This window comes from Euprymna scolopes, chromosome 34 (genome assembly GCF_053919585.1).
Source record: "Euprymna scolopes isolate OS-2025 chromosome 34, ASM5391958v1, whole genome shotgun sequence".
NCBI classification, from domain to species: Eukaryota; Metazoa; Mollusca; class Cephalopoda; order Sepiida; family Sepiolidae; genus Euprymna; species Euprymna scolopes.
In genome coordinates this window covers 83,467,965-83,492,495 of record NC_136515.1, presented here as the reverse complement: position 1 = coordinate 83,492,495, position 24,531 = coordinate 83,467,965, and the positions used below count along the sequence as shown (strand labels likewise).

Below are 24,531 nucleotides of genomic sequence, written 5' to 3'. Positions count from 1 at the left end.
TGTGTGATTGTGTGTGAGTGTATGCTATACATGGGGAAAGAAAGTCTTTAAAAAGAACCCTAAAAAACCCATAAAAACCTTCACCATATGGACTAAAAAAACACTCTTTGAAAATAACTTTGACCGGACACTGTGAACACTTACAGTTGGAGACAGGATGTCTGAACACACGCATCACTCTGAAAAACATATTTAATATCAGCGGACGTAATTCTACAAACTCTCATTTTAAAGAAAACTTTTTACGAAAATATCTGAAGAGAGCACACCCTAAGCTCGAAACGCGTTATAAAAATATTTTAAAATAAAAATATGATGAAAACCTAAAAAAAAACACAATTGTTGATGGCTACACTCTTTTATATATATATATATATATATATATATATATATATATATATATATATATATATATATATATGGAGTGTCACGCAAAAGTATTGGATACATTACATTTTTCTTCATAACTTTAATTAGGGTCAAGATTTTACCTAAAAGTTGGTCAGTATATTCCTATTATTATTCTAAATAATATTTGAGATAGTAATTACAAAATCAAAGTGTAGAAAGTTTATATTTAAGGAAAAATATGAATTAACACACGCAAACTTATTGGATACACTTAAAAAAAAATATTTTTCTGAAATAAATTTAAATGAGTTTTGCTTAGCGTGTTGCAATAATGCAAACGAGTTATCACTGTCCAATCAGAAAGCTTCATATTAAAATAATTTCAATATATTCTTCCAGTTTAGGCTCACGCCTTCAAAGTCAACCAGTTCATTTATAAAAATGCATTAAACTAAAAAGTTGTCAATAGACATTCGTCAAGAACCATTAATAAGCACAAACAAGGAAAAGAGTATCGAATAATATCAAGGGGACTTTATCTACCACTTAGTACAGTTGGAAACGTTATTAGAAAGTTTAAAAACCCTGGTGGAGCGGTTGCAAATCTTCCAAGATATGGTCGGCCAAGGATATTAATCGAAAAAAATCAAGGTGGGTAAGCAGAAAGGTAGAAAAAAATATCTGCTCTTACTCGTGGTGAAATTCAAACCGACCTAAGAGAAGCTGGGATTAATGTGAGCAAGGATACAACCAATAGAGTTCTAAATCGTGCAGGTTTTGTATGAAGGTTCCCAAGAAAACTTCCATTATTGAAGCTTAAACATGTCAGATCACGTTTGAATTATGTTAGTACTTATGGGGAATTTTGGAACAAGGTAATCTGGTCAGACGAAACGAAAATCGAAATATTTGGAAGAAACACAGCAACACATGTATGACGTAAAAATGGCACCGCCTATAACAAAAAGAATACCATTCCTACAGTAAACTTTGGCGGTAGTTCGATTATAGTATGGGAGTGTTTTTCATGCAAAGTTACTGGTGAACTAGAAATCATCAATCGTAGAATGAATGGACGTATGTACAGGGAGATTTTGGAGGTAAACCTCCAGAAACCTGCTGATTTGTTGGGACATAATAGCAACTTCGTGTTTCAGCAGGACAATGATCCCAAGCATACTGTCAAACTAACCAAAGAATGGCTTAGAAATAACGGAATTGACGTTCAGTCTCAAGACCTTAACCCAATTGAACATTTGTGGAAAAAATTTGAATATCAATGTTCACAAGAAGACTCCACAAAATATTCAACAACTAGAACAGTTCTAGAAAGAAGAATGGCGCAAAATACTTGCATATCTTTGCAAAAAACATGTGTGCAACTATAGAAAGCGATTGGAAGCTGTTAAACGCAATAAATGCTATGCAACCAAAATTATAAATCAATGTATCCAATACTTTTGCGTTAGTTGATTTAAATTTTTCCTTTAATATAAACTTTCTAAACTTTAATTTTGTAATTACTATCCCAAATATTAATTATAATAGTAATAGGAATATACTGACCAAATTTTAGGTAAAATATTGAACTCTAGTTAAAGTTATGAAGAAAAATGTAATGTATTCAATACTTTTGCGTGACACTGCATATATATGTATATATATATATATATATATATATATATATATATATATATATATATATATATGTATACATCTCTTCCTCTTTCTCTTTCTCTCTCTTTCTTACTTTTTCTCTCTCTCTATATATATATATATATATGTGTGTGTGTGTGTGTGTATAAACACACGCACACACATCCCCACACATATATATAAGCGTGTGTGTGTGTATATATATATATATATATATATATATATATATATAGAGAGAGAGAGAGAGAGAGAGAGAGAGAGAGAGAGGGAGAGAGAGGGAGCGAGAGGGAGAGGGAGATAAATAAGGAATAAAAAAATTAGGTGTTCATCAACGTTTCGTCTTTATTCTGGATGAAGATGTGTGTGTGTATATATATATATATATATATATATATATATATATATATATATATATATATATATATATATATATAAACTTCATCATCTGGGAAACGCTTTCCGTTCAAAAACAACTTCATGGATGCGAAGAGGTGAAAGTCAGAGGGTGCATGTTCAGGAGAGTAGGGAGAATGGGGAAGGATTTCATAACCACACGCCCGTGCTTCTGATCTGGCAATATGCGAGTTGTGGACCGGAGCGTTGTCCTGCAGGAGGAGGATACCTTTGCTGATCTTGCCCCGCCTCTTGATTTTGATAGCTTCCCTTAATTTCCTCAAAAGTGAAGCATAATAGGCTCCTGTAATTGTGGTACCCTTTGTCAGGAAATCTGTCATCACTACTTCGTCCTGGTCCCAGAACACTGTGAACATGACCTTGCCAGCGATGGGCTGCACCCTTGCCTTCTTTGGACGTGGTGAGTCCAAGTGCTTCCACTGTATTGACTGGGCTTTGGTTTCTGGATCATAGTGATGGACCCAGGTTTCATCCTGTGTAATCAGTCTTTTGAAAAACTTTGACTCATCTTCTTGACGCATCTCCAAATTCATCCTCGAGCCATCGACGCGTTCTCGCTTCTGGAATGGTGTGAGTAACCTTGGACTCCATCTGGCAGACAACTTATGCTCAAGCAAATTGTCATGAATGATAGTTTCCACAGACCCTGTACTCCATTTCACACCTGACTCGGTTCAAACACCTGTAAAACAGAAACCGCAATTAGTTAAGAGCTGTAATTTGCCACATAACCCGTAGAGATATAAATCATTGCACATGCAAAATTTCAGCTATATCAGACAACTGAAAGTGGGTCAGGGGCACTACTTATTGCACGCCCCTCGTATATAATCTGTATTGTATCTAATTTATGTGTCTGTGTGTCTCTATGTGTGTGTCGATAGATAGATAGATAGATAGATAGATAGATAGATAGATAGATAGATATGTACATTCATATTCTGATATCGTTTTTAGGTTGGGCATTAATGATTTATTCAAGTGTTTTTTTTTTAGAAAAACTACGAAAAAAGGGCGATAATCGATATAAGTTGCCTCCCTTGTTCAACAATATGAAACGATTTAAATTCGCAGAATAACCGACATAGACTTGTCTTATGTCTTATTAATGTTCAAAATGCATTTAATGAGGTTGGTTTGTAGATCGTGCGATTTAACAAGCTGCATCGACAATGCGAATCACATGATATTTAATTGAAATTATTCAGACTTATTTTCGAATTTAATTTAATGGGAATTAGATTTGTTGTATTATTTCATATTGGTGGCATTTTCAAAATATTTCGGCCGAGTTCAACTCAGGCCTTCTGCAAATTTACTAGAATTCGAGAATATGGTTATCGAACTCGGGAACCTTATGCTATAGTAAAGCTGCACTTTTTTCAATTACGTACACGCGGGTAGAATGTTCTTGTTGTCTCAATCATACAAGGACAGAACTTTAAATTAATGTCTTTCTTAACTGTTATCGCATGTAGTATGTACGTGACGTGACCACCACAACTAGTGTGGTCAACTAGTGAGGACGAGAGCGTCTTCCCCATCCCCCAAGAATAAGATAAAAAATTATATATTTTTAGATTAGGCACCGCCAAAACTGGGGGGGCAGGTCAGTACTTTTTGACGGACCGTCTTTTTAAAAATCTACCAAAAATCAGGTAATTATCCGATCAATACGAAATTTTCAGCGATTATTAGGAGAAGAATGAACTTTATAACAGTGTACTTATTTTTCATAAACGATATTTATATATATATATTTTTTTGCTTACAAAACCCCCCCTTGTTTTGAAGTGGGAACAAATATGCTTAAAATAATCATCTGAAACTGAACAAAACATATTGTGTTGTTGTAAGGGACAGAATTATAGATTAAAAAAAAAAAAAAAAAAATTGTTTGCATACCTTATTTTGACGTCTGAATATCAGAACTTCGATTGTGTTTAATTATACCGCTTTTGAGTTTTGAAGTGTGAAATTCGGTGAATATGTTAAGTAAAATAATTAATTTAAGTTAAGCAAAACAAAAAAAAAAAAATTTTTTATATTTATACGAAAAAAGCCATTTTAAAATTTTTGATAAATAAATTAACAATTTTTTTTTAGCGAGCCGAATAATGCATGACCATTATTAAACAGAGCATGCTTTGAATAATCGATACAAAAAAAAAAAAAATTCGATAAATATTGTGCCCTTTGTGTTAAAAATAGCATCATTTTTTTCGATCTCGTTTGAAAACGTTTGCCGCCTTTCGACTACGGTGGACCAAACGCGCTGAAATAATTTTTTTTTATTCTGCTTTAAATTGCCCCCTCCCCCCATTTTGGGGAGCCTGGCCCCCACACACATACACATTAAAAACCAAACTCATACAAATGGTCACCCATCTGGTACTGGCCAGCCTCAGCTTAATAATACATTGAAATTTTCGTCACTGAAAAATAAGTTTTTTTGGCCTGTTTAGTCTTCCATAGTTTTTGTCTCATCGAAAGAAAACGTAAACAGAGTCGATCTGAACTCTTCGGCGACGCGAAATATCTGGTTACATATATGAATAAGTGGAATTATTTGAAATTCAGGTACTTATATTATAATATTTTTGCATATTCTCTTAGAAAATCATCCTAAATCTTAGTTAGACAATAAATGAATAAATAAATTATTTCAAAAACCCTTTTTTTTTAAATATTTAAGTACGTTTTTTGTGCAAGACAAAAAATAACAATTGTTAACTTTTTGGGAAAATTTAACATTTCAAATTGAATTAAAAATAGTAGAAAAAGTTTTACATTATTCTGTTTTCTATATGATAAAATTCAGGGTTTTATCTTTCTGGAAAAAAAAAGTTACTCAGAAATAATGGATTTTAATACATGTAATTTAGTTTTAAAAAACAACAACAACTTGATTTTGCGGCCATTTTTGGCGGTGCCTATTTTAGATGCTATTTATTCGTTTTCGTGTTACGATACTTTTTGAACGAATTCAATTATTTATACGAAAGTGCATTTTTACCTAAATGCGAATCGGGAGTAATTTTCCCTTTTACCAATTAGGCCCCTCCAACTGGGGAGCGGCATATGTATTTTTTTTTTTTTTTAAATAAATATCCACTGACACTGTTTCGTCGTCTACGACTTATCACAGTGGTTGAATCTAACGAGATTCGAAATCGGTACCCAGTGGTAAGAAGTGCAAACCTCTACAACAAGGATATCCCGCGCGACTGTTGAAAATATCGCGATTTGCGTAGATGTTATTTATTTGTTTTTGTTTTGCGATACTTTTGAACTAATTCAATTATTTATACTTAAGTGAATTTTTACCTAAATGCGATATATATATATATATATATATATATATATATATATATATATATATATATATATCTGTCTAGACACACTGATGAGCTATGAAACAGCAAAACAGTACTGTATGTGGATGACTATAATGCTCCTCATCTTGAGTTGAGCATATTGAGAAGTGATACACGAATTACCATCAGCATATAAGCGACGCTCTTTGTGTAAACAAATCGAGCGGAGGTATTTCGGACGATGTCAAAACATCGTTAAACTCACTACTCGTTCAGCAGCCGCCGATAGCATAATGGTTAGGAGCCTCGACTGTCGTACAGACGTTCGGGTTTCAATCCTGGCTTGAGGAGTACTGTATGAGGATACATATATATATAGAAATAATTAAAACGCTGTGGAATATTAGGGGGTCACCAGGTTGCAAGTGTTAATTAAAATATAGACATAATTTGGAAAAAGAAAGGTTGAGGAAACGAAATTTTATAGCGCAAATTTTTTTATATTTAAATGTTTATTTAACTAGAAAAAATATTTTAAATAAGGCAACGCTTATAAAATCGTGTCCTGTACATAAATATGAATAACAAGTCACAAAACTTAGATAGATGAATGTCAATATGTGCGCAGTGTGAAGAAAATGCGTATATAAGTAATATACGTATGTGAGTATTTGGCAGCGTGGCATTGTGTAAGTGTATTTGTTGGTTTAATTTGTTCTTTTTGGTGCGTGTGCAGCTGTGGGTAGAAATTAGTTTCTGTTCGCCTGATTTTCGTTAGTGGTAAGAACGGATGAACCAGATGCAGAAGTTTCGTATGCGAGTCATAAAAATGCATTGTCACCCATCCCCTCACGGCTAAAACACGCATGTGGCGTGCATGCATACTTGGGTCATACGGTACGGTTGTGTTTAGATTTCCTGATAAATTAAAAAAAAAAAAATGTTACTCTCCTTTTATAAGTAATTTCGACTTTTTAATTTCTAGCTGTTAACGGTTTTCATTCGTCGGAAATGTTTCGAGTTCACGCGTTATTGTGAAAACCAACTTTATTTTGCTAACAAAATACGAGCGAATCTAAATAAAGTAAGGCATAAAAAGTTTTTTTTTATTTCGATACTTTTGCTTTTTAGCGTTCGTCGGAATCGCATATTAATCTTACTACATATGTATTAACGATGCCGAAAGTATTCAATTAGTTTTAAACACGTACTCTTATAATGTTTCCGCGTATAAAATATATTTTAAAATGTATGACTAATATTGATTTTTTTTATATATATGATCTCTTTGCGTGTGGATGTGATTTTGCTATGGATTTATTATTTTTTTTTCAAGCATTCGCTCTTGGCTTTTTTTCTATTCCGTCATCCTCTACCTAAACCCTCTTCCTCCCACATCATTTTCACGTCTTCCGTCCTCCTCTTTCGTCTCCTCAAACGTAACCTCCCCTTTCATCCCCCTAACACGTATCTCTAATCCGCCTATACCTCTTCCTCCTCCTCCCTATCCTTCTCCTTATCCCCTCCGTCAGGTCGATCTCACTTTCAATATCAACCACTTACACCCAAGTAACCTTTTTAGTCTACCCTTTTTCCTATTTGAAAACAGCAAATTCTGCCTGTTCGTTTTTTTTTATTCTCGTAAACTATCCTCAACCCGCTCCTCCTATTTGTATTCCTACTATTACTACTACTTGTTTACTACTCCTGCTACTGCTACTCCTGTTGCTTGACTTTTCCCAAACGCTTTTTCTACGCCTTCCTGCTGTCATGCGAAACGTCCATTGCTGCTGCAAAAACAGAAAACGAAATCCAATTAAAAGCTGAATTAAAACAAAAAAAAAAATTCCCGCGAAATATATAAATGAATAAACAAAATTAAAATAAAAAATAAACTATTTAATGATATCATATTAATGCAGAGAATTATTTGCATGAGTTTGGTTTATGATTACAAGCAATATATATATATATATATATATATATATATATATATATATATATATATATATATATATATATATATTTATATATATATATAGTGGCTTGTAATCGTAAAATGTATGCATACATACTTTCATACACACATACATATATATATAAATATATATATATATATATATATATATATATATATATATATATATATATATATATATATAAGAGAAAGAGAAATAAAACTGTAAGTTGGATTTATAATGAAGATTTATTGTTCGACTAAATACTCCAAAATAACCATTTACAAAGTCCTTATTCCGCGGAGTTTAAAAGAATACTATTCTTATTATTCTTCTCATCAGAGGACATAAAGAAATCAGCAAATTATATTTGTAGCAATGATACAATTTGCTAGTTAAGGCTTTAAGTGAAACCGCAATTTATTGTAGTTAAAAATTGCCAACTAAAAAAATGAAAATATATTGGATATGTAAAAAACTAATATAAAAACAAACCGCGCATAATATTTCAGCTTGAATGAAACTCCTCTTGAGTTGATCCAAAATGCAAAATAGTTCTTTAGATAGATTGTATTCCAAAATAAGTCCAGCGAGACGATGTATATGATCCGATTGGAAAGTTTTCAAAAATCCGATTGGAAATTATACAAAAAAGCTGAAATAATGAAAAGTGTTTTTTTTACTGGGCAGTGCAATAGTCCAAAGAGAAGTCTGTCCCTAGTAAAATGGGGTCTAATAGTAAGAAGAGAGAAATCCAAAATAAGTAACTTCATCATCGGCTTAAAAAGAAAAAAGTGATTTTAAGCGGGGGAATATATATATATATATATATATATATATATATATATATATATATATATTCACCCAACCTCCTACCACTTACCATTACCTACTCTCCCTAACACTTCGCCACACTAAATATAATATAAGCTTCTAATGAAAATGCTTCCACCAGACTTTGAAATTATTTTCGGCTGGACCCAAAACAAATTTAAACAAGCACTTGCCCGAATCGGATATGTGGATTACCCAGGATATAACTTGGAAACTATTACCAAACGGATGTAAAGAACACATAATATGGATTTTACCAAACAAGTTGGATCAACAAAAACATTCATATCCTTTTTCTACAAATACTCCTGCTACAGGACTTCTGATAAATGTATTATTTTCACTTTGACTTTCCATGTCTCACTGACTTTAGCAAATAGGGTGCATACCTTTATAACTATTTGCTAATATTTTCACTCCTCTGATGAGATGGTAGACATCAAAACCCTATAGGTTAAGGAGATAAACTTTCTAAAACATTCTTTGTCTTGCTTAGAATAATAAAAATTCTTTGATATGAAATTCAACCAATTCATTTCATTTCAATGAGAGTTTTTTGAAATTCATTGAATTACAATTTATATATATATATATATATATATATATATATATATATATATATATATATATATATATATAGGTTTGTTGGAGTGTATTTTATTCTTGAAATAGTTTTTTTTTTCCTTATTTATGTAAATATAAATATTAACTAGTCTACCCGTTGGCCCCTGAAGGATAACATTATTCAAAATAGAAAGTGATTTCGAGATTTTGTTGTCTATTATTGTTTTGTAAAAAAACAACACAATTTTTAAAGCGATGAGTGAAAAAAAAAAGCAGGAAGCCTCCAGAGTACTAATACAAACACTAATTAAAATTAAGGAGGTCCACCCCAATGCACTAATAAAACCAATTTTCTACGTACCCCTCCTTGAAGATAACATGTTTTTTAAGTAAAGCCTGAAAAATAAAAATATATCGCCAGAATGCACAGGAGCGCTACTAAAAGCAGTAAATATGCTTATAAATATGATTATAATTGCATATTTTATATTTATATTTTAATCAGTTATTTTTTTTTAACTCAACAGGGCAAAACTACATTTATTTAAATAATAATAATAAATATAAATGAAAAATATTAAAATAAGTAAAAATGTAAACTATTGTTGGCTTTGCGTAGCAGCAGAGACTTTTAATATCTACTTAAGACAAGGCTGCCATGAAATAGGTAAACAGATGCATATTTGGAAACCGGAGGTCACAAACCATATTGACGGTTTCAACGCCCAAGCATGAAAGCTGATCTGGGTTTTATTATTATATAGATATCACTGGATAATACTGGTATATTAATACAACACTTTTAATAAGTTGTATTTATTGTTACAAGTCAATATATATATATATATATATATATATATATATATATATATATATATATATATATATATATGTTTTTATTTGTTTTTGTTAGCGATACTTTCCTGAATGAATTCAAGTATTTATACGAAAGTGCCTTTTTCCTAAATGCTTGTTGGGAATAATTTTCCCATTGACCACTCTGGTACCCCCTTTTATATTTTTAAAATAATATATATATATATATATATATATATATATATATATATATATATATATATATATATACCAGTAAATTATAAGACTTAAACTGTAAGCTACAAAATTATCATATTTCATAATTGAGCATTTATATATTATTTTAACAAAAACCAAGACTTCCAAGAATGGGTTGTTGTAGCTATCAATCCATTCGTTTAAGTCTTGGTTTTTGTTAAAATAATATATATATATATATATATATATATATATACGAGCAAGCAGTTAATAAAACATGTTAAAAACTCTTTGAAATGAGTTAAAAACATATTTAATCTGAAAAGGAAACACTAGATAAGTAGATAGTCCTGAATCTGCGGAGTTTCGAAGAAATACTTTCATTCTCATCAGAGGGTAGGAATTAGCAAAATGCGGGATCGGTTTTTTCATGCAAAAGTATTTGATGAAACAACAAGTAAGTCAAAGATCTTACCTGATAACAAAAATATATATCTATAATATGAAACGGTTTTATTATATATATATATATATATATATATATATATATATATATATATATATATAATATTTTTATTCATATAGATAAATATTACATAGTCGCTACACTGAACATGTTATGTTTCGGAATCAATTGGTTTATTAAAAAACCAAAAACACCCGCTCAAACGACAGAAATTAAGCTTGTTTGCTATTCAGAATAGCTGGTACTTAAATGAAGGGAGTGAAACATTTTTAAGCGATAAATACGGTTAAATAGCTCATTTTTATTTACTTAGAAAGTTGCCCATAATTTTTGGAGGAGTATATCATATTTTTTAAATTACTTTGTTTATTATTAAAAAAAAAAAAAACACCGTAAGCTATTTAACCGTATTTATCGTTACAAAAAATCAACAAGAAATCTAAATTTATAAACGATAAAAATAAACAATAAAACCATTTCGGAGTTGGTGGCGTAAGAGTAAAACGCGTCGCACTGTAATTCACATGGTCCGGAGTTTGATTCCTAGAAATAGTCAAGCTACGATGACGAGAGGTAGTTGCCTTTAAACATGTGTATACGTATATTACTGTCTTAAAAATAATATATATATATATATATAAATATAAATATATATATATATCTTGACATTTACCTCATCCGAAAAGGATTACTGCACAAATGAGAACAACCGATAAACATAAGTATATAAAAGCCTCTAAGGTAAGCTGTTTCATTAAAAACAAATCTTTGAAGAATAATAATTTATTCATAAATTTTAAATTTCAGAATTTTAATTGTTATTTTTATATCAAGATCTATTTAATATTTTTTGTCTGTTTAGCTTTTTCATCTAGTTAGCAGTATGTTAACATAAAAATGCTCATCTCAAAATAAAAAAATTCCAATTAAGGAATAATATATATATCTAGTTAGCAGTATATTTTAAATATAAGTACTAATATTTATATTCCTTTACGAATTCACAGGATTATTAATTTTGTAGCTTATTTGAATTAATTACATACTCTTTGTGGTAGAGCACTCTCGTAAGTAATCTCACCGGCAAGTAATTGGCTGAAAAATGTGAGGCTCGCTGTTTGTTTGTAAACCAGCGGTTAGAGCACTATAAAAGTAGTGGACATTTGTGAAGGTGAATTACAAGCGCCGCTCCCGAGGGTCGATGGATAGAACTGCCGACTGTCAACGCAATTGTTCTAGGTTCCATCCTCGGCATGGGAGAGGTGCTAGTCTAGCCGCACTGATGAGTTGTGTTACAACGAAACAGTACTGTATGTGGATAACTACAAATATATATATATATATATATATATATATATATATATATATATATATATATATATATGATGCATGTTATTGGAGATTCTAAATGGTCCAAAGAATAAATATCGTGTGAATAGGCACAGATAACGAAGTCAAGTATGTGAGGTTATCTAAAAGGAAGGTAATTTGTAAAATAAGTGTAGAAAATTACCACGCGGTGGATCTAGTTCATTCAAAGATGAGAGAGGGTATTGGTTCAACGGAAAGCCAGTTTTACGCTGTGGAGTAAGGGAATATGGCTATCTGGTTGTTATGACATCTTTGCAAAACTAATAATTAGTGGGGGGGAATCGAATATATGATGGGGTAATGGGCAGTGTAAACGAGGACGAAACATAAATATTTAAAAATGTTCTTTTAAGAATATGGGGGATAGAAGCTTATTGTGAGAAAGAATGTTCTGGGAGATTGTGGATTGTGGGGGCTGACGAGAGAATAAATGGTAATTCGAGGAAGAAGCGGGCGACTGGCCCTTGCAGATTCTGTCATAGTGCAAACAATAGAAAGGAAAGAAGAAATGAAAAGAGTTACGCTCGAACTCCCCCTACAAATGTATGTTTACATATGCATAAGCGCACTCGATTTTACAAATACGCACATGTATTGATTCAATAAGGTGAAACTGCATGGCGGGTTGTACTATAGTAATTTAAGTTACTTCAGTGTATCGCCTATCTGTTACATCTCTGTATTTTTCTGTCTTCTATGAACCTAAATTTCTTTTTATATACTCATTAAACAACGTTCAAGCAAACTACTTTAATCTTATATATATATATATATATATATATATATATATATATATATATATATATGTATAGCAAAAAAAAGCGGTAACTAAAATAACAAAGCAACAAAATATAAATACTATATGCGCTCGTTTTCCACAAGCTGTTTTTATTATTATTATTTCGCTTTACTTGCCTAACATGCCTTTCATATCCTATAAAAATCGGAATTTGGTGCTTTTGACTTCACGCCTACAAAAGAAATTTCTCAGACAATATTTCCTATAATATGAAACGTTTTATTTGCATTTATGTCATTTGAAAAACCATAAGATAATTTCGTCAGGCTTCAACACTCAAACAGCACACACACACATACACACACACACATATATATATATACATATAGATAGATGTACATACTTTCATGCATATATATAATATTTATACATATATACATATATATATACATTTTTATACATATATACATGCATATACATATATGCATATATACATATATATACATGTGCATATATAAAATTATATATATATAAATGAATATATATATATATATGTTTATATATATATATGTATACATATATATACATATTTATACATATATACATGCATATATATACATATTTATACATATATACATACATATACATATATATACATATATATACATGTACATATATAAAATTATATATATATGTATATATATATATATATATATATATATATATATGAAAATTGTAATTAGTAAAAACATGGAGAAAGATCTCAATACTATTGCAGAGCATATATATATATATATATATATATATATCTTTATTGCCGTTTTATCTGCTAAGATCTACATGTCTCTGGTACCGAATCGTTTCAGCAACTTCATCAGATATTAACAGAAACCTGTTAAAGTCTGATAAAGTTAGTGGGTTGTTGATACCATTGTGTAACCAAAACATGTGTTACTAAGCAGATAAACTGGTAATATATATATATATATATATATATATATATATATATATATATATCTGTGACTATAAATCAAAATTCTGTAAGTAAAAATTTATACAAATTATTATTCGACAAAGAACACACAATATACATTTTGAAAATATCTCAAAACTCCGCAGATTAAGGAATATTGTAAATGTGTTTTTATGTTCTTTGTAGAGTAATATTTTTTTGTAAATATTAAATTTCAGAATTTTAATTCATATTTTTATATTAAGCTTTATTTAAGATTTAAAGTTTGTTTAACTTTTTCATCTAGTTATATATTGTTATAGTAATTAATTAATATAAATAGATGAATATATATTAATATATAGTTATTATTATAGTTATTATGTATATATATATTAATATATATATTAATATATATATATATAAACATATATCTATATTAATATATATATTAATATACGCATATATTAATATATATGCATATTATTTATATTTTAACTAAACGTTTTTATATATTCAAATATATGAATACTCGGTTATTGCTCATATACCAATAATATATAAGTCAAAGTAAAATGACAATTTGCAAGCTTGAAGATTTCAATTCTTCTAATTTAGCATTCATATAAAATTTTAACAAAATCATGACAATAAAGGTCAAACTGGGGGCATCAAGTTGTGTACTTTTTTTATACTGTCTCGTAACAATTCAGCCAATTTAAAATATTATATCATTCAAAAATATTCTGTTTGTTGTTGTATGTATATTAAATAATGTGTTTTTTACCCACGGAAGAGAGGCTATTTTTTATTACTACTTTTTTTTTAATGGCATAAATGTTTGAAATTGTTTTAATGGCCACGAAACAATTATAACGAATATGAAAATATACAACTTGATACTCTCATTTTGATCTTTATTGTCTTGATTTTGTGGAAATATATATATATATATATATATATATATATATATATATATATATTTGTGTGTATAGACCTATATTGCTACTCGTGTTTAATAAATCAACAAAAATAATTTAAAAAAAACACATAGCTTTGACATTCACTGGATGTTCTTTTAAGTAGGCAGACATAAGCAGTCATGTTATTTTTGATACGTTTTTTTTTTCTAAATTTTTATGGAATTAAAAAAAAAGGCTATGAAAATGTACAAGAAAACATATCTGTTATATTAAAGCGGATACCTTTAAAAATGGCTGCTATATCTTAGCAACTAGTTTTGGCTGAGTGCGTAAGCGTTTATAAGGTAAAATAATCCACCTTATTAATTTCTTGTCAGATGTTTGTTGTGCATAATTAAAATTTTTAATCTGAAAACACTAATCTGTTTTAGATTTGGCGCATTCATTCAGCATTCAAATTAATTGTCCAATAAATGATCCACTATTAGATATTTTATTTGTAGTATATTTTTATTTCATATTTTTGATATATTTTTTCCATTTTACAAAATACCCTCTTCTAACACCACCAATAACCCTAAGTCCAGGTTGCAATCCGCTTTACGATCCAGACAAGAAGACGTCGGCTGTATTGTGAAAGAAATAGGACTTGGGGTTAGTGGTCGGGTTCAAGAGGATTTTTTTTAGTTGTTAAAAAAACGTTAATATTTTATCAGGTTTTAGGATATCTGCAAAAAATTAAAGAATGCGCGAAATCAGAAAACGATTTATTTGAAAAAGAATCCGCAAAGGAAAAGAAAAAATAATGTTTATTAAAATGAAAGTAATGCACAAAAATCAGATGGCAAGTTTATGACGTGAATTATATTTGCCTCTGTCACCGCTTGCAAAGTCAGAGAAAACTAATCGTTAAAATTTGGCACAATTTTAAGCTAATCGTTTCAACGTAACCTACGAATCTTGTCACGCGTCCCTCACAATTCAATTTTGATCTCCAATAGATCCGTGGAATTGTGAGGACGACCACGAGGAATGCCGGGAAATCATGCGACGGGGACGATGTACGAAAGACGGTGGCAAATACTACTTACACTGCCAGAGATCGTGCGGACTATGTGGTAAGGACTTATATCTCCCCTTGATACCCGATTCTTTTTAGGGCTACCCGCCTACTTATTTTTTTTTTCAAAAAAAGAAAGATAAGTATACACATCAAACTTTACACTTCAGCAACAGAAGCAGCAGCAGCAGCGGCCAAAAGAATGTATAGCGCCGAGAGCAGCAGAACATCCCAGAAAGGAATAAATTACAGGAAAATAAGATTTCAAAAACTCTTCCCACCCCACCAACCCCCGGCCATTTTTTCTTCATACATATCATACGTATTACACAAAAATGTGCACTGCACACACACGAAAAATAAAGAACTCGGGGAAGAGGTTTGTACGTATAGACATGAATACTTTTCTATACCTGCGTCGATGTAAGCGTACTAGAAGTTAGACGGATAACAAACAGTTGTACTAACTGAGAAAAAAGGTTTTATTATATACATCGTTTGTGTTTCGTTGTTTGTTTCAAAATGGTGATTTGCTTTTTGTTTGTCTGAAGCTGGAATTATATTATTTCTAATTTTCTATTATATTTTACTGCACTTATTCTCAAATATCAATAGGTCTATTAATGTAATTGGATTAGTTTATGTGATATATAGATTTATGTATGTTACTTTAAAATGGTTTTCTTTTTTTATAAACCATGAATTAGTAAAATACTTCAAATTATACTGTTTTTATATTTTAAAGGACCTCTGTTATAGATAATTTTTACTTGTAATCTTTTCTTTGTCTTGCTAGATTCCAGGACCAAAATTCATCTTGTCTAGTGGAATATCTAGTTTTCATAAAGTGAATTGTTCCTCATATACGGCTGTTTTTAGCAATTCCAGGGGAATATTATTTGGGTGTAAAATACTATGTTCATTTTGAATATTTCCACATCGTTTTTATCCTCGTGTTATGGTGTACTGAAAGACAGTAATAGCTAGGATGTTCAATTAAGGTAGATACTGTAGTAGTTGCTTTATTATCATGAGATCGTATCGAAAAAAAATCTTTTTTTTGGGGGGGGGGAGTTTAATACATGTTAGTTTCTAATGATATTATATTTCTAGACGTTATTTCCCCTTCTTTTTTTAAAAGTCCAATTTCATTTCAAACAAGGAACAGAGCCACTTTGATGTATACAGTTTATCGGGGGTATTTATGTCGACGGGGTACAAGGGCTTGTAGTTCGTCGGAGAATCTACCATTAAAATACTTGTAGAACAGACAGAAGGAAACTTAGATGACAGGTCCGGACCTATCAGGCGGGCGACTCTCTTCTGAACACTGTCCAGGAGAATAATAGCAGATCCACCAGTCCAAATATGACAACAATACTCCATACATGGGCGAATGCTGGCTTTGTAGTGATACAGGATACTTTCAGCCTCAAGTAGCTTTCTACCGGGAGCCGGCCTTCTTCGCAGCAGCCTTGGCAATTCTTTCAATGTATCTGTTCCAGCTCATGTTCCCTGTAAACGTTAGGATAAGGAGTTCAAAAGAAGTACGTTCAGGTGCCTTAAATAAGGTTTCATCTTGGTCAAAGAGTCTGTGACAAGAATGGACAAGAATAGAGTTGTGGACTTGCAAATCTTCCGCATCTTCAGTTCCTCGCGAATTATTGTGCGTGCAGTTCCCACACTGACATTAAACTTTGCACTTAATAACTCAATAGACACACGACGATCTTTATCAACGGAATTCTTCATTTGACCTATCAACACTAGTGTCCTGGTTTACTTACTCCTCCCACAGCTTTCATTATCCCTCACTGACTTTCTCTTACTCCACTAAAAAACAGACGCTCGATTCATGCAATATTGTCCAAAAACAGTTTGAAGAATGCCATATGTTTTTGTTGCATGTTTTCCAAGTTTAAAATTGAATATTATTGCATAGAGTTCTTCGAAAGTGTCCTCATACACAATTTGCATTTTGGAAATTCACCAGCTGTGGCAATCAAGCTTTAGTAGGGTGTATTTCAATTCCTGTTGTAGCTGTTCGTTTAAACTGGAAATCATAAAGATAGGCGAGTCATCCCATAAGATGTACAGCAATAAAATACTGAATGTTCAAGAGTCTACGACAATTTTATATACCTCTACAAAAAAGTCTAGAAACTTACTGACAACACCTCGTCCATACACGCATGCATATATGCACATATACACACACGTACCGGCTTAGTAATAAATAAAAACTGTATTGTGATTGATATTGCATATAATGATGATTCCAACTGTGATATTTACATATTGCACTGGTACGTATGTATTATTTGCAAAACACGGATATGGTTAATATATTTACATAACCTGGAGGTCGAACTGGGTTTATGAGCATATGGTGTAAATTTCATGTTTATTGACAAACCAAAGTTCGGAAAATCATAATCGATTACAAAAAGACACTTTAAAGAGCCTTAAGTAATTCTCATATATGACTAAGATCAGAACGTTAGATTCCTCCATTTTGGTTTCTAAAGTGTTAAGTGAATTCTAATATGGAAATATGATATACAGAAATTGCTACTTAAAATGGTTTAAAAAAGACAAAGAAAACTCTCACAGAACAGTTTTATATGATTTTTTTTTAATCTCCTCTGGAAGAGAGATATTACTTCCGATAATTAGGGACATCAACATCTACCATCTTGTATAACACATTATCTCGGTAAATAAACGTAATATTATTGAAAATTTCTTTCTAAATTGTCATTATTATTTTATAGATTAACTCGGGTCCACGGTGATTCCCACGAACTGCATTGATATAGTCTTAAAAATTAGTCTTAAAACACAACTCCTTTACTTTATATGTAACTGTTTTCTTCAACGCTTGGATTCGTGAAGATAGGCAAGATTCGAACGTTCGGTTGTTTGGTTATTTAGTTTTATAGCATATTAACACTTTTCAAGTTATTTTATGACGTATGAGCATTTCTAAAATCATCTCTTATTCTTTGAATGTTATAAAGCTTCAAACATTTATTCATTATGTTTGGTCTGGTTGTTTTGTATCGAAAGATATCTTTCTGTTAACTTGACGTAACATGATTGAGTATTTTTTTCCAAAGGAGAGGAGTAAAAATAACTTCGATATTTGTGTCTTTGGTAAGAAAGCTTGTATCTCGGACAGCCTTGTCTAGTAGCACAATGTGGGGGACGGAAGACACACACATACACAGATATGCACATACATATACGTACATGTATGTAAACACACATATGGAATGAAGAATATTAATAATATGAAGTTCTAACATGTCATCCGTCATCATATTCTCGATCAATAAATATCATTTTCTTTTATTCATCTCCAAACCTACAAAACATAAATTGAAAAGGTATTTCATTTATTTTCTTCTCATTTGTTGTATATTTTTCAGGGTTTTCACTTTCAATTTAAAAAATATTTTATTGGCAATGTTTCGTTCATTTCAAACTATTTCCCTACGTAATGTGGACATAAGTTTGTATTCTTTAGATCGCCTGTGGATATACAGAATTATGATATATTATATAAAAAGCAGTTGTCTCTGTGCATATATGTAGGTGTGTATGTTTGTATCGTAAGCTAAAAGCAAAAAGAAACACTCACAAAGTTGGTATTCTCTTGCTCAGCGTTGCTCCGCATAATTATATCTAAAACTTAGGAAAAATATTTATTAATTTTGTATTCTGTGTTGACACATATTTCAATAGGGAGGGGCTTTTCCCATCTTTTTGATATACATTAAGTAAGAGAGAAGTGTATTCCTTGAGCAATCTTTAAAGTGCACATTAAGAGGGAAGTATGACTGGGCGCAGAGGGAAGAGAAGAGCAGGAAGAGGGGGAGATCGACGTCTAAAAAGACGTCGATCTCCCCTTCTTCCTGCAATTCTCATGGAAATATGTTACAGTTTTACCTGGCAATGCCGGGTAGACTTGCTAGTTAATTGTAGAGTCGACAAATGATTTAAAGAGCACTTAAATAGTAATTAAACCCACATATAAAAAAAAACGGAACCGAGAGAATACTCGATTTCGTTCTGAAATAACGTGAAATGAGCTAAATATCAACAGAAAAGACATTTTTCCCGAGAAAGAGTTGCAGTTGCCTTTCTACTTTCATATATATGTTTTTAATTGCTGTTTTCAGGTTTGTTTCTTTTTTGCAGTGAAACTCTGTAAACAACGCCCCCCCATGTCGTCATCTAAAAACGTAGGTAGCATATCGTAATATCCACTCCTTACCAATATTTTCTCACTTCTTATAACATTCAGTGTGTGTCACTTTTCATCTATATTTATAAGTACAATATTTACAGAATTATTAAGAATAATTTTTAAAAAAATGTACACTGAAGAATTCATTACACGTTTACCCCTCGAGATACATACCCTCAATAAGCCCGTCTATAAGCAAAATTCCATATTTCCCATTCAGAAATCTTGTGATTCCAGAAAACCTTTTTACTCCAATAGTTTCTTCCCTAGTACAGCTAGACCTTAAGATTCCATTTTTGTTTTCAGCTTCCATGATTATATACAAAAATTAAGACGTTTTCATTTGATATAAACCGACATCTTACTTAGCCTACTTCAAACTTGGTCCCAAATAGTAGGCCATTACGTCACAGTGGAAATAGGCCGTGTATGGGATACCCGTGGGTCAAAAAACAAAACACAAAAGAAAAATGTCTAAACCCAACTTCTTAGGATCATGAACTGACACATTTGTAGGTTTAAATGAAGGCAAATAAACTAAAGAAACAAAAAAGTATTTTTATTTTCGAAAAGCACATATAATGTTTCATTAGGTTTTAAAATTTGAATCAGTCACATGGGATCCGTTATTGTCCACGCACTGTCGAAGAAATTCAGAAAAGTTGTCTATAACTCGGCGGGCCATTTCCTGTGGAACGGTTATAATTTCTTGACGAATAGCATTTTTAAGTTATTCAATAGATCGAGGGCGATTAATATATGCCTTTTACTTGAGGTATCCCCAGAGACAAAATCGCATGACTTTAAAGCAGGTGAACGGGCGGGCCAACTAATGTCACTACACAATATCAAATGACGAGGGAACATCTCCCTTAAAATTCCCATCGCGCACGTCGAGAAGTGTGGGTGTGTTGAAATCAAACATTGTCCATAACGTGGGGCATGTTCCATTTTGGCCTCAGAAAAGTCTCTAGAATTTGACAATATCGATCAGAGTTCATAGCTATTGTAACGTTGTCTTCTTCGAAGAAATACGGGCCCCATATACCGAATTCTGCCGCAGCACATCATACAGTCACCCACGGAAAATGCAATGGTGGTCATGCAACTTACGAGGATTGTTCACGGCCTAGTATATGAAGTTTTGATTATTCACTGCGTCACACAGATAAAAATGCGCCTCGTAACTGAACAACTTCAACTGCTACATGGGGTACGCGTTGTTGAATTTCCAAACACAATGCTATGCGAGTTTCAGTGACTCTTTCAATGAGTTCTTTTCCTTACATCATTTTGTATGGATGGATTTGAAGATGATTGTGAAGAATTCTTTCAGAAATCTTAAGAGCCTGGGCGCGTTTAAATAACGAACGCACTGGAGACTGTTGAACTGTAGCTCTTAACGATGCCACATTTTCTGGCCTTCTGGCGGTGCAAAAGGTAGGTTGATTTTCGTTTCAATGAAGATCCAGTAGCTTGACAAGTCATGTTTCGAGCAGGTAGGAGATCATGTCTATCAAAATTGAAGTGCAAAATGGGCGCTCGCTGTGTTGCAATTAGTGATCCGTTCATTTTGATGAAATCACGATGCTCACTCGTCCAACTTACATCAGTAACTAAAAAAGAAATGAAAAAGCAACGGCATTATAAAGAAAAAAAATGACATTATATGAAAAAATGGCATTATATACACTTTTCGAAAATAAAAAAAAACAACAGTTTTGTTTCTTTATGTTATTTGCGTTTTATTACACCTACATTAGTTGGATTCGATTGATACAAATGAGGTACAAAATATGGGAGCCTTTCATCAGCTATCGATTATTTTTGTATATATATATATATATATATATATATATATATATATATATATATATATATCGGATTCCGTGTAATTCTCAACGTGTTCTGCTAATGTTTCAAATTCAATTTTTTCTGTGATATTTTAAAGAGATTTTTACAATGATAAATCATTAACTATCTAACCCTTCCATGATTTACGGAACAAAGATAATCTTCAAACATGGATCAAATAACGATTCAGTCCACAATCTTTCATACGTTTCATATTCTGACATAAAGATTTCTACTTTTAAAACATGCACTTGAAGATCGGAGATTTATCTGCCGAAACGCTGTGAAAATAACAACTGATATTAGAAGAGCCGTTGAAACAAATACACTGATGACATTTCCAAAACTGCTGCAAAAGGCGCTAGATAATTATTCACACCTAGGAGTATTCTATACCATATAAAGCTACTATTTGCCTAGGCATGATATATTGGTGCCACATCTGGGCTGGTGCATCATATCATTTGCCTCTCTCTCTCTCTCTCTCTCTCTCTCTCTCTCTCTCTCTCTCTAAGATATGCTCCAAAATAAACCTCGAATCGATGCGGCGCTATCGGTTAAACGCCAACCTCTCTTCCATCGTCGCCATATTGCATCCCTACGCACGTTTAACATACACTGATGATCAGATAGTACGGGTGCCCCCTCAACATACATAATCCCATAACCCGAGAAGCAGCAAAACCCTACCACTTCAATGGTAAGGTCCGTAGATGCCGGAAAATGTCTATTCTAATAATAATTTACTCTTGAACTTCTAGACTTTGAAAGTCTTATACATGGTTTATGCTTTCTTGGCTGTATTTACATGGACAATTTTTGAAATCTAATGTGAACAGTCATCGATATTATTCTATCAATCATAGTAGTAATTGGACTTATGAAAAATACTTTCAAAAACTACCTGGCAAATATCCACTGTGAACCAAGTGTAAGAAACATTCACGGTTGGGATATATCAGATACGAGATGAATGCCAGCCAATAGGATTCCTCATCTCTAGTTTGAATAAATTGATAAGAAATAAGAAAAAAAAACATGGATGCGCAATTTTCCACAGCCCCTTGTAAGATATGATCCCAAATAGAAGCCTGTTACTTCCACATTGATATATGGGGTGGTTGGGGTAATAAATAAATAAAAACACTCACATGATACTAAAGATTATTATGCTTCGGTATTGAGCTAGTTTCTTTGCTTTTTTATGTTTTACTCATGATGAACATTAACCAGTAACTTGATCAAAAACAGACCCTACCTCTAAAGTTACACGCCACCAAAGTGAAAAGTTACTACGGTTTTTGGACTTTGCGTCCTCGGTTTTGGTGAACGGACTTATGGAAGAACGTACATTGTGTGAGGAGATAACTGACGCAGCACGTCTTCCGTTTGATCACAGCTTACAAATATTATATATCGGAACTTGAAAAGACATCGTTATTTTGATAAGCATGGCGAAGCAATGGGTTGTAAATTGGGTATTTTTGTTTGCGATCCGCAGATGTTTGTGTGCATACGCCACAACTGTTGCAGAATGGAATGCTAATATCGGCACAAGAAATTGATAAAACAGATGTTTTGTTTCTGAGTTTTTTTTAGATGAGGGTTAATTATTCGTATTATTTTGATTCTTTGGACTACCGCTCTCATCTCGAGTATTCACGACATTTCGATCGATGTAACCTCCGAACTTCTTCAGGTGTATCTAGTCAAATTCGGAACTCTTTCTCTCGAATTCCGGAATATGTCTGTCGAACTGAACTTCTTTTAATCGACGGTGGGGGGGGTAGTATGCTATTGTTCCGTTAGTCGTAAATCCGTATAAGTCCTCAAATATTCCTGACGTAGTGGATAAAATACTGAGGTAAATTAAGGCGTAAAAACATTTAATCCTCAGTTAAAGCGATACTTAAAATACTATTGCAAATTATTTAGGACTTTTTAATCTGTCATAGCTGACGGAACAAGAGTCTGCTACCCGCGCGGATGGTTCGACTCGAAATTTCGTACTAATTCCCGTGTTCGACAGAAATATTCCCCAATTCAACAGAAGGGGTTTCTGTCTTGGTAGAAATAATATTTGCTCTTTTCTCTCTTTATTAAGTTCTTTCTTTCTTTTGTTTTCTTTTTTGCTAATCTAGAAGAAGATAGATTTACTCATTTGATAAAATAGATCCCAGGTTTTAGGGTTTGTTCTACTTGCTAATAAATTATGTATCTTTCGAAACTTTTAACTTCAAGGATTTGCTATTTTCTATCCGAAGAACAAAACTACAAGGAAATCTAAATTGAAATTTAAAAAAAAATGGAATTCGGCTGGTGTAAGCTGGCAAAGTGTGCATATTTTACACATGAGCAAATATACATTTTTCCATTCAATTACGTTAATTTTAAAGTTTTGAAATGCAAATGGATTTAGCACAGACAGTATCGAATATGTTTTGGTTTCCGTTTCAGATGATGGCACTTCTGTCATATTTTAACTTTTAAAATCACTACTATTTGATGCAATATAATAATCAATAGAAAATTAATTCTGGAATAATAATACATACGTAATTTGCATAAATTAAAATATATTTAAGCGCAATTAACAACTGTGGAACGGTCTGCTAATATATATATATATATATATATATATATATATATATATATATATATATATATATATATATATATATATGCAATTATTTTTAATAGCTACAAAACTAGTGTTTCATACGTTTGGGAGTCATCAGTGCAGAAGGTTACGATTACACACGGTCGGAAGAGTCGAATCCAACTTTGACTCTATTAGCAAGGAACA

At 31.8% G+C, this 24,531-nt stretch overlaps 1 protein-coding gene across 6 annotated transcripts in view; it reads left to right on the top strand.

The window, feature by feature from the left end:
* Positions 1-24,531, top strand: part of LOC145259312 (uncharacterized) — a 2,114,304-nt gene that overhangs the window by 1,950,561 nt on the left and 139,212 nt on the right. For 5 of the 6 annotated variants that reach the window (XM_080117200.1, XM_080117198.1, XM_080117203.1 and 2 more), the window contains one exon: positions 15,561-15,677. The exons of the other annotated variant lie outside the window; for it this stretch is intronic. In XM_080117200.1, the coding sequence (XP_079973326.1) occupies positions 15,561-15,677 (117 nt within the window). The remainder of the gene's footprint in view (positions 1-15,560; positions 15,678-24,531) is intronic. 6 annotated transcript variants of the gene reach the window in all.